This window comes from Sorghum bicolor, chromosome 3 (genome assembly GCF_000003195.3).
Source record: "Sorghum bicolor cultivar BTx623 chromosome 3, Sorghum_bicolor_NCBIv3, whole genome shotgun sequence".
Classification (NCBI taxonomy): Eukaryota; Viridiplantae; Streptophyta; class Magnoliopsida; order Poales; family Poaceae; genus Sorghum; species Sorghum bicolor.
This window is the reverse complement of record NC_012872.2, coordinates 73864345-73876359: the sequence shown is the minus strand read 5'-3', so window position 1 is coordinate 73876359 and position 12015 is coordinate 73864345. Positions and strand designations below refer to the sequence as shown.

Genomic DNA, 12015 nt, shown 5'->3' with positions numbered 1-12015 from the left:
AGAAGAGCACAAACGGAAAAAAAAAACACTTATCAGAACTAAACAAGGCCTAAGATAGAAGAGCAAAAATGTGTTCAGGTATCGAAGCCTCGGTTTGGTTAACGATGGTTGATGCAATCGATTGAGTGTTTAGATGCATTCTCATACGAAAGAGATTCAACCTATAAGAAACAAGGCGGTCTTTGGTTAAGAAGAGAATAATATGCGTCCAAATTCAGTTCGAGAGATAGGCTTAAACGATTCTAAATGGTTGGATTAGATGTATAACTAGTCACTACTGCTAAGGTCACATTTGTGGGTGTTTACATATCATGTCCCTTGTCTTGTGATGCCTGCACAAGCCATATGTAGTGTCATGAACAATCTCAGAACTTATTGGTGCTTGCTTATTCGTCCTCCTGCTAGTGTATTTCGTAGATAGAAAAAACATCTTCTGTGAAGATTGCTGTTATAATTGCTTTTGCAGGAGTCTGATCCACAAAAAGTTGTGCCAGACCGATCGACCTGAGTAGTGTCACAGCTTGCCGCCTTTTTGAGAAAACAAAAGGAGAAAAAAAGGCTTTGGACAAAGCACAAGTTATCTGCCTATTCTTTAAACATACTTATCAACTGAATCTGTCAACTATTTAGCAATATTTTTTCTTAAAAAAAACAGCTAACAGTACTTTTTATAAGAACTTATCAGCCAATAGCTACAAAATTATTTGTGCCAGTAATAAATATATAGAAGAGTATATGCTACAAACAAAATATTGACGGCAGACTCAATTGAAGTCAAAACTTAACGATCTCTGCATCATCAAATTCTACTGCCAAGGTTTTCTACTCCAGTTAATTGATGGATATGATATGCTGAACGATGATTGCCACAAAATCGTCTCTGGGAATGGGGAGTACGTAAGTATTCACACAAACGGAAAGCAGAAAGGGCAGCGTCATTGCAGGAAGTAGCCGGAGATGAAGAAGAGGAAGCCGACGAGGAGGCTGCCGTAGATGAGCAGGCCCTTCTGGCCGGAGGTGAGGGAGTTGCCGCCCAGCCCGAACTGCTGGTTCTGCGCGAACCCGGCGATCTCCACGCTCTTGCTCTCGAAGAAGGACTGCGCGGCGCCGCAGGTCGGGCACCGCCAGTCGTCGGGCAGCTGCGCGAAGGGCAGGCCCGGCGGCACCGGGTACGACGGGTCCCCCGCCGCCTGGTCGTAGCGGTACCCGCAGGAGCGGCACTCGTGGATCCCCGTGTTGAGCACCGCGAACTTCTCCTCGAACCGCCGAGGGTCCAGCTTTGGCCCGCCGTCGTCGTCCTCGGCCTCCTGCTGCAAAGCGGCGGCGGCGGCTTGCTGGGGGCTCTCTGTCTCTGTGGTCGTCGCCGTCGGCGTCTCAAGCGGCTTGTCGTCCTTGGACACGTCGACGGAGTGGCGCGCGAAGTGGCTGCTGGCGACGGGCCTATGGAGGAGGGTGTGGAGGTGTAAGCAGGAGGAGGACGGCGGCGGCGGTGTTCTTGGGTGCTGCTTGGACACCATGCCCATGCCCTTGCAGGGGTGGACTAGCCTGGCTGCTGTACAGGCTAACGCCATCGTCAACCTCTCGACTCCTCCTGGATGGGGATGACAATGCTAGTGCCTGTGTGTGTGCGTTTCTTTCAGGATCTATCGGGGGAAGGAGCTGCTGGCCCTGGCCTAGGGAAGGAGAGGAGGGGAGCAGGAATCCATGGAGGGGATATGCGCGCCGCTCCTCTGACTCTGATGCTGCCGCGGAGTGCAGATAGATGGAGATGGAGACGGAGAGAGGCCAGGCCACGGGCGGATAAGGTATGTGTGCACCAGACGCGCACCCGTCAGGACCTGAGCTGAAGCTTTGACAAGAGTTTCAAGGTTTTTTTTTTTATGTTCACAGATTAGTGAGCAATGAAAATTACACGTGTATACATGCAGATAATTAAAGTAGACATGCAGACCAATCTGCATTAATAAAGAAATAGGAGTAAGCAGCTACTAGTAAAAGTTAAAAATCAAATTTTGTTAGACAACTCTTAAATTTTAAGACACCAGACTTTTTAGACAAATTTTAAATTTTGTAACATCAAGTTGAGCATATCGCTGTTGTGTCCACTTTTCTTTTCCTACAAATGCTCTATATACACCCATGACTCCATGAGACAGGAGACACCCGCCATCTCAAAAGCCATCCTTGCCAACGATAGGCCATCAGAACTGCAGTCTGCAGCTATTGACAGCAACCAAATTCCTCAAGCTCGACAAGCATGGTACACATGTAACGGGCGGCCAAAATGTGGCACATGGCATTTTTGGAGAGGAAAAAAAATTGCCACTTCTTTACAGCTGCATTGGCTACAACAGCCAAGGCTTTCAAAGGGTAGAAAAGGGCTGGGCTGGCCCCTCAACAGTCAACACACTACTGCCCCACCCTCTGCCGGCCCACCACCTACTCCATGTTTTGGTGTTCCACAACCCTATGTACATTACATCGGAACAGGGCGCCTAAAGAACCCTTGGATGGATGACTGACTCAATTTCACAACAGTAACAAGAATTATCCACATTACACGGGCAAAAAGAATTACTCAGCGCCTTGCCACGCTGACTTTGGCTTTGGCGCACCCACTTCAAGTTTTCTGATGGCCACTGCTGGGCAGTGAGTAGGAAGGAGGGGGTCATCGAGCTGACCGGATCGATGATGCCGACGATACTCGCTCGGAGCTCCTCACATTGTACTTCTCGTAGACCTTGTCACGGTTCTCGTTCCACCAGCTCTCAGCCTGATGCTCCCCAAAACGCCTTCGACTGCGCAGAAAATTTGAGACAAGAGACAGAGACACTGGGGTAAGTGACACTGGTAAAATTGATGTTTCTGAGTGTTAACAGATGGACACAGAAGCAAACCACCGTTTCTTGGTTCATGGAAAGATTCGGTATAAAATTACGTAGAGCTGGGTTATTTAAAATTTATTGCACAAAGCATTGAGCACGAATGATGATAAAATGGATCTTGTAGAAAAACACAGACTTCTATGTTGTGTTCTACAATAATATGCTGATATGGCTACCAAAGGTGACCTGCAACTCTTCGTTCCAGCTATTATGGAATGTTGGGATCACCAAGTGATTTGCAAAATCCTATTTTCACTATTTTAGTCACTATTAATGTTTTTAACTATAAATGAAACACAAACAGGGGAGAAACACCATGGCAATTAACAGCAACTAATGAAGGCGACAGAAGAAACCTTACCTGAAGCGTACACGCTTTAGATCTCGGGTGCCATCACGAAGAGTTGTAAGTGTTATGTATACACCTGGTTCATACTGCTCAATCCACTCAGCCTGAACTTGGTTGCTGGGCAAAGATACTGCACTCCGAGATTTGTAACCATCCTCGCCACTGAAAAGAGACCTAGCATCCTTGCTGCTACTATCATCTGCTCTACTGCTAGCACTGAGCATCTCATCACTACTGCTATGTCCCCTTCGATTCGGATTTTCAGCTTCAGGAGGACCTGAAACCCTATGGGTGTGAACACTCACTTCGCTGTTTTCACTAATACTTCCTGGTGATTTATGCTGATTTGATATTCCATTTGGGTGCAATGATCGTCCGATGTTCAGGCTAGGCGTGCTTACGGCACTGATAGACTCGTTTCGTGGCTGATGAATACCATTCATGCCAGTGTAAATAGAAGCATACATCTCAATGCCATTTGGAACATGCGCTTGTTTTGCTTCGCTGCCATCATAGGCTCCCTGATCTGGAGGTAGTCTTTCAGCCATATCCTTGAGCTAAACAAGCAACAGCAAAAGATGCATGCAACAATCATCAGAGAAAGCAATCTCAGTCGAACCAGCAAAGAAAGGTGGCACTTTGCCAAGATAAAGTAAGCTCAAATCAATAATTTAATTTTTGACAGGCTAGGTACCAAATATGTAAGTTTTTTTGGACAGGAACAGCAATTTTTTAAATCTTATATGTTATATGACCATATGGGTATTACTAGAGTATAATATGGGTAAAGGGTATATAAACTATATAGTTATACCAAAAAGATGATTATATATGTACTACATTATTTTGAATTTGTATAATTTGATGACACAAAGCCATTGCTGTTCTTGAAATAGAAAAATATGCCTCCTGTACAACAAACCATGGCCATAAGACCATAAGCATGAAGAAAATGTCTTGGCAATCTTAATAGCCAATTATTTTAAATAGTTGGCTATTTGCAATGAATACCACAGGAACACAACAGTATAGATTTGTGGGTAACTAGAGAGGCATGAAAACTCTTAGCCAATCAATATTACCTGTGCTGTAAGGGACTTTATGACTTCCTTAGCAGCTTTAGACTTTGCAGATTCCTCTGAAACCATTGACATGGCTTCTTGTACTTTCTTTGCTGATTTCTGCAACTCAAGTTCTTGAAGCTCGCAGCGGTGCCTCAGATTATCAACCTAAAGAGGACCACACATTTCACTGTTTGTCCACGTAATAACACAAAGCTGCAAGCTTGTATATAAAATCAAATTCAATACCTGTGCACGGAGTCTTTCAACCTCTTGACTTAACATCTCATTAGTTTTTGCAAGACTATCAGCAGCAGTTTTAGCGATTGAAAGACCATGAGTTGTTGGAACTGGTGTGGTTGAGCGTGGTGGACTAGGCTTGCGAGAGAAAGGGGAAACAGCCCTAGATGAGTTCAATGATCGAACTGATGTGCGAACTGCTCGTGGAACTGACTTGTTCATATCAATTCCTCCAGATAAAGCGATATCTTTTAGCTGAAGAAGTGAACTCATTTGGGGAGTCCTTAGGAATGACAGTGCATCGGTTTTCTTCCCTTGTTTTGCTGCCTTGCTGTCCAAACTTCTAATCATATCCAAATTGCTGGGCACAATTGCTCTAGCTAATTTAGCATCATTGTTGCTTTCACCAGAGTGGCGAGGCACAGCCTCTTTCTTCTTATTAACTGCACTTGAGTATGCTGCACTGTTCAATTTCATAAAACATGAATCGCAAACACGGTATGGTTTTGCAGGATTAGGAGCCAATGCTGCTCTCAGGACCTTATGTGAGGTGCAAGCATTACAATGGACAAGACCACAATTATGGCAATTATGCCTCTTCCTGGTGAACCCAAATGGTTGCCGGCATGAGGCACATTGCGACTGCTCAGCTCCAGAAACCCATTTGTGTTGGCATATAGCTGAAGTGAAGTTTGAACCACAAGCTATGTGCCTAACACCCCTGTCTCTCAATGCTTCAACCAGTGTAGGTATTTTCCTGTCCTCTATGTCTCCATGACCCAGTCTTCCATTGGCCCCCTTTCCCCATGTAAAAACCTCACTCTTATTTGTTAAGACTGCAACATGGTAGGAACCACATGCAACTTGGACAACATGTTCACCCATGATATCTTCAACTAAGCATGGAAGTTTACCATCTGAACGAGGATTCCCAAGCTGACCATAGACAGTATTACCCATGCTCAGAATCTGTCCAGATGTTGTCAGTCCGACAGTAAGACTATGACCACATGCTATCCTGCAGAAATCATAATCAATAAGTGAAGCCACACACGTAGGCTTAAGTCTTGGTTCCTTGTCACCATGACCAAGTCGATGTTTGTCGCCATCTCCCCATGTGAAGAGCTTTCCAGAAGACATACTTGAACTGGATTGGGTAACTATAACTTCTACAACAGCTGCAGTGTGCCATACGCCACAAGCCACAGCGATTGTTTTCAACCCTGATAAAGACTCTACCTCCCTTGGACACGAAAAACTTTCGCGGTTTCCATGTCCTAAAACTCCAAATGTACCATCACCAAACGTAAAAAGCTGCCCTCTAGATGTAACCAAGGCTGTATGCCAGGTCCCACAAGAAACATAAGCAACTTGATGACCCTCCAGTGCTCCTGAAATTCTTTTAGGAATCCAGTGGCTTACATCGGTACCATTGCCTAGAAGTCCAATATTATGTGTTCCATCACCCCAGGTGTAAAGTTCACCAGCTGTTGTCACAGCACAGGTGTGGAACTCCCCACAGGCAACAATGTCCACATTACAAATAGCTAACGACTCAACTAGACGAGGGTGAACAGAGTCCTCCCTTGATCCATGGCCAAGACGTCCTCCAGATTCTTCACCCCACGTAAACACTTCCCCATTCTTTGTGACCAAAGCAGCGTGCTTGACCCCACAATCCACATGGTACACATCAAGAACTAGCTTGGACTCCAGGGGCTTAGGCAATAGAAAATCAGCCTTCCCTGTTGACCTGATTACTGTATCTGGACCAACTCTTACAGTGTTGTCACAAATGACTTCACCCCACACGTACACGTCGCCAGAGGAATCATAGTCATCTTGTGCAGAGCCATGGCTTGATGTGCTAGGGGCGCTAGAAGTGCTAACTCTGATGGCATCAGAAGAAGCCCCTTTGGTGTGCATATTTGTCGCATCTGATCTCCAAGTAACTATTGGGTATTAAGACCGGTAGCGATACATAGCAATAAGAGTTGATCAGATATTTCACAACCTGCAAATATTTAACAATAATGGAATAAAATCCAGTATACACCAGTAATTGATAAGTAAGTTAGGAAAATTCAAACTTAATAAATTACAGGAAACAAAAGGCATTGAGAAATTTCGGTTCCAAGTACTGTGACTGTGAAAAATGTTTATAGGAACAAAATACAAGCACTATACCTATGAAGCTAAGGCACCAACAAACGGAGGTCGCTTGATGGCAAAAGAGGGATTTTTGCTTCGCATTATAAGAAGTAAACACACTCAGCATTATGTGGAAACGGGTGTCCAAGGAGACCGGGTCTTAGAAATAAGCTAACAGGTTGGTAGCACAAGAAGTAGCTAGAATTACACACTACAGGCGTTGCACTAAAATAAATCCTGACATGTAGAGTGTTGTGGAGCAACGAAATAAAATTAGTTGTTTGTGGAAGCACTGAGCATCTAGTAGTTCCTAGTGAACGAGCATGCTGCTACCACTGGTTCAAACAAGCAGGGCATGAGAAGGCGATTTGGTTCGTTTCCGCCGAGTCCCAAATTGTTGTGGGAAGCGAAAGCAAGCTGCCCACCCCTCGGCGTGCATAGCAAGCGCACCCGTCGATCCCAAGAAGAAAGATTCGGGGTCGATTTGCCTCACAGCAAAGGGGAGAGGGAAGATCCCGCGGAGCAGGACCCGGTCCTAGAACAACCACCCCACTCCACACGCAAAGGCTAGGGCTTGCTTCCTTACCAGGAACCGACGGAAGCGGTGGGAAGTCCGGTGCGGATCTCCGCCCCGCGGTGGCCCAGGAGAGCACAGGGGCGGGCGAGGTGGGCGTGCTTCGCCTCGGCCCGGCGGCTCGTTGGCTCTCGCTCGCCGGCCTGGCGGGAGAGCGGTGGCGCCTCGATTCGGCTCCTACCTTTTGCCTCTACTCGTCTGTGGAATCTGAAGCACGGTGGGGAATGGGAGGGGCGGGGGAGGCAGGCGAGGGGGCGGCGGCGACTTGGCGAGGACTCGAGAGCTCGGCTGCTGCGGTGGCTGCGCCTGCGGCCGCTTGTCTCGCGAGTCGCGAGTCTTTGCGGCAGCGGCACGAGACGAGGGGCGCTTGCTTGGTCTTCTTGGTCCTCGCTCTCAGTCCTCTCCTCTCCTGCACGCCTGCCCTGCTCCTCACTTTTGTTTTTCTCCGTTTTCTCTGTCTGATTAATATAATAACAAGGGGAAAACAGTGTAGTGTACTTGTTCAACAGCGAGTTACAAGTACTCTCTCTCTCTCTCTCAATTGAAGTTGCTTCACATTTTATCAATTGCAATTTTAATTAAAATGAAGTTTTTTAACCGTACAAGTTTAGACTCACAAATTTTATCTTAAATACTTTGCAAATTTTTTGTTTGTTTAGCTGATAAGTCATGGTAGAAAGTATTATTAGCTGATTTATTATGAGAAAAAATACTGTTGAATAACTAACCGATTTGACAGATAAAATTAAGCGAACAAGGCTCAATCCATTTGATAGAATCATTTCATTGGTGGACCATGGACGTATAGACCGGCAGCAGGTGCAGGTTCAGGTTCACGACCAGCGCGGACCATCTGCGCTCCATGGACAAGACAATTACCGTGTGTTTGGTTGGAGAGCGGGGCGAGCCGGGTCGGAGCGAACCCGTTCCTGTGGCTGTTTGGTTAGAGGATGGGAGGGTTGGGTTGGCTCCAGGATGGAATATTCCTCTCAGATGCGGGTTGGACTCGTCCGTCAAAATCTGGCGGACGGAGCCGCTCCAGCCGGGTTGGCTCCCACCAAACACTAAATTCCTTCAACCAAACGCTGAATGGAGCCGCTCTGTCCCCAATTCTTTAACCAAACACTAAAATAGGTTGGGTCCGTCCCCAGAAACAGAAGTGTAACCAAACACTGGGCGGGTTGGCTCCGTTCCCCAAAACTGGGTTGGATCCAACCCAACCCACCCAACCCCCAACCAAACACACGGTTAGAGATCGAGAGCATGTCAAAATCAAAGATCGTGTCTATATACAGCGTCGAACATTTCAGGCCTTGCCTTTTAGTTACACCCAAAATCTAAAAACTTTTTAAAATTTTTTATCAAATCAAATCTTACAGCACATGCATAGAACATTAAATATAGATTAAAAATAACTAATTGTATAATTTATTTATAATTTACGAGATGAATTTTTTAAGGCTAGTTAATCCATGATTGGACAATAATTGTTAAATAGAAATAAAAATGTACAGTATCCAAAAACTTTTTACTAAGTAGCTAAACAAGGCCTGCTTGGAGCATTTCATTTTAGAGGATTTCCTCCATTCCAAAAAAAAAAAGACCACTTCTAAGATCTCTCGATCTGGAGTATGAACCGATCACTCCATAATGCTATATAAGTTCAAAATACTTAGTAATCTGGAAATTTCTTATGACAAAAAAGTGTGTATATATACAAGTGCTATTCTACATCCTAGATGTAGAATACTATTCTACACCAAAGTGTTATACTGAACAAAATTCAGTATTGTTCAGTATCTGTGTTTCAGTATTATTCAGTATTTCGCGGTTCTGAGTGTATGACTGGATCAGTATTACTCAGTATTTTTTCTGCTCAGTTTTGACTGCTTGTTCTACACTTAGGATGTTTGGACTGTGCCATGACTAAATTGGAGTGAGTTGTAATGGTGACACCGAAATCGTTCGCCACAGAGTGTGGCGGCAAATGAGTGTGATGTTTTTGTAGTTATTTTTGTCTACGCATAAACTAAACATGTGCCTTACGAACTGTGTGGCAAGGCAAGCTATGCCCGGAATCCTGTTTCCTCTATATATCAGCGTGTTGATGCAGGGCCTGCAATCCCTAGTTAGGTTATGTACCAAGCTACCAATGCAACTGCACTGATACTGGCTACTAGTACTACTTTGTAAGGATGAACGACAAGAGCTAGGGTTGAAAAAGGAGGACGGTGGCTTTACAGTTTACAGCAAGCGGAGGAACTAGTAATCAATTGCATCATGTCCCTCGTATGTCTCCCGTGTACCGGCAACGTATCGTCCTGACTCTATCTTTTCTCAAGTTGTTGTGCCTATAGCTAGTAGCACCTGCATGTGTGCACGCTCCTACCTAATATGCTATCCTTTATTCCAACAACCCGGAACATGTATATGTTTTTAATTTCTCCTTAATTTAAACAGGAACAATACAATATATATTGTGAGAGCTAGTTTCCAAATTGTAAACCTTTTGCTTTTTCCATAAGTACGTAGTTTTTTTTCTACCCACATCAATATATGTTGTATCTACAAGCCGGAACAACTTATAATTTAGAACAAGAAAAACTCATTCCACACGTAGGATGATGCTTCTCTTATCGGAGAACATACTTATTACCATGCAATATTTCTTTTTCATTCCCGCAATGATACTGAGGCGAGAGAAACAATAATCTAGCATTTTGAATATGATTTAGTAAAGTAGTGGAGCCTTATTCTTATCATATTTACTCAACTTCTGTTGCGCCTGCACCCCACTGGAGAGGAAGAAGACGATGGCGAGGATAGAGATAGAGACCACACTGGCATTAGGGTTCCGACATCTCGCGCTCTCGCTCTCTTCTTCTCCATCTCCGGCACGTATAGGGGTTTGGGGGAGGAAGGCCGGCTAGGCAATGAAGACGGCGGCACAATGTTTAAGGGCCTTGGACGAGGCGGGGGAGCTCCATGGTCGGAGCTCGCCGTAGAAGAAGGGGGAGGGGAAGAAGGCAGCCTCCACGTGAGCTCCGACGAAACCCTAGCTAGGGTGGCGTTGAAGGAGCCGCTAGCTAGGGCAATGGGGGAGGTCTGCGACAGATCATGTTGTTGCAGATGCGAGGAGAAAGAGAAACAACATGCACAGCAGGAGCGGGTATGCGGACACGAGGAGGAAGACGACTGATGCTTAAGGCCACACCCAACACTAGCTAAGAGCTGAGCATCGTATGCCCTAGCTAAACTCATTCGGTCCATGCATGCAAGCAAACACCAATGATGTGTATCCCTATCGCGGGCAGGGAGATGGATGTTTTTTTGGTCAGAAGCTTTTGACAGTGCATGGAGCAACCTTTCTTGCTTTCTCTGCTCTCAAAGCAGCTACTTTTCCTCCCCAACGTGTTTTTACTAGTGGCTTCTGCTTTTGGTCAGTTGAGACTACAGACTTCTCTGCCGGAGACTATGAACAACTATGAGACCACCACTCTTGGTGGCATGGAGCCTCAACGCTTACATGGATGCTAGGGCAGTACACCACTGTGTTGCATTGGAGAAGCCTAAGCAAAACATCAGTCAGCTGCCGACGCGACACACCCTATTCTTATATATGTCACTGTAAGTTTTAAGAAGATAAAAAAAAAGAAAACGAAAGTACTAGTATTAGTATTAGTATAGTATTAGTGATCAATCAGCTCCTGCCGTATGTAACGCACGCAATATTTTTTTGTGAACAGTAACACACGCAACAATTATGCTACGTTCGAGCTAACGGAGATTATATATAGTTTTATGTTTGCATAATGGTACGGTGCTGCGTAGCTACCACTTGAACATCAGTTGTTCAAGAGGGACCTTAACTATAATCAGCACCCAAAGTCCTTTTTTCCAAATTCTTGAGCGGTGAGTTAGTTGCATTGGGTGCATATGTACAAGTACAACTGCCTACTGGCTTTCTTCTACCGGATCGAAGTGACATAGACTGACGGGCACCAAAGATTATATTATGCCTCGTTCATTTGGCCTGGTTTTAAGAGTGGAACTATTCGAGCTAATACACATATTAGTACAAATGAGTCCATATACAAATAAGTTGCTTGGCGCTTAGCGGCTCTCCGAGACGTTGGATTTTGACACTTAAACGTCTAAAACTTTTCTAAAAGATAAAACGTCTAAAACTAATACATGTATGGATGTCTGGCTGGTAACCTGTCTAAAAAAAGTTCTCCATGGCTCCATCCAATAGGACTGTTTGATGGCAGCTTCAAATATCTGTCTACATTAGGCAACACTCCCAAACATTGAATTCGGAGGTATTTAGTTGGAGTTGTTAAAGTTTAACAGGTACTATAATATTTTTATTTTATTTGACAATTAGTGTCTAGTTATGGACTAATTAAACTTAAAAGATTTGTCTCGTAAATTACTCTCTAGCTGTATTTTTAATTTCATAAATAGTTTATATTTAGTACTTTATGTATATGTCTAAATATTTGACGTGACGACGATAAATTTTAACAAGTCAAACCAAACTTAGCTAAACGCCTGGAACCAAAATAGATTTCCTTTTTGCCTAAGAGGTCTTCACCTAAACAACCCTACACACGTAGGAGGGCTGTACTGCACTGGTGTAAAAAGGCTCCAACAAACGGCGGGAATGCTGAAGCTGCGATTAGCTAGCTACCTAGCTATTAGTAGCTAGCTCTAGTGCTTTACTATTTGTTCTTATTTTTGGGATTTGTTGGT

General features: G+C 44.6%; 2 protein-coding genes across 2 annotated transcripts; both read right to left on the bottom strand.

The window, feature by feature from the left end:
- LOC8077417 lies at positions 682–1834 on the bottom strand. Its single transcript, XM_002456950.2, has one exon. The coding sequence runs from the start codon at positions 1569–1571 to the stop codon at positions 936–938; it is 636 nt and encodes a 211-aa protein (XP_002456995.1). The 5' UTR covers positions 1572–1834; the 3' UTR covers positions 682–935.
- On the bottom strand, positions 2243–7669 carry LOC8077416 (E3 ubiquitin-protein ligase HERC2). Its single transcript, XM_002456949.2, has 5 exons — positions 7273–7669; positions 4545–6549; positions 4317–4463; positions 3247–3791; positions 2243–2798 (listed from the first exon to the last, which is right to left on the bottom strand). The coding sequence occupies exons 2-5, from the start codon at positions 6459–6461 to the stop codon at positions 2669–2671; spliced, it is 2739 nt and encodes a 912-aa protein (XP_002456994.2). The 5' UTR covers positions 6462–6549; positions 7273–7669; the 3' UTR covers positions 2243–2668.

Excerpts from the sequence above, each read along its gene's own strand:
- LOC8077416 (XM_002456949.2), bottom strand. The coding sequence starts at position 6,461 with ATGCACACCAAAGGGGCTTCTTCTGATGCCATCAGAGTTAGCACTTCT. Across the intron at positions 3,792-4,316 it reads TAAAGTCCCTTACAGCACAG|CTCAAGGATATGGCTGAAAG; the intron begins GTAATATTGATT and ends TTGCTTGTTTAG. Across the intron at positions 2,799-3,246 it reads CTAAAGCGTGTACGCTTCAG|TCGAAGGCGTTTTGGGGAGC; the intron begins GTAAGGTTTCTT and ends TTTTCTGCGCAG.
- LOC8077417 (XM_002456950.2), bottom strand. The coding sequence starts at position 1,571 with ATGGCGTTAGCCTGTACAGCAGCCAGGCTAGTCCACCCCTGCAAGGGC.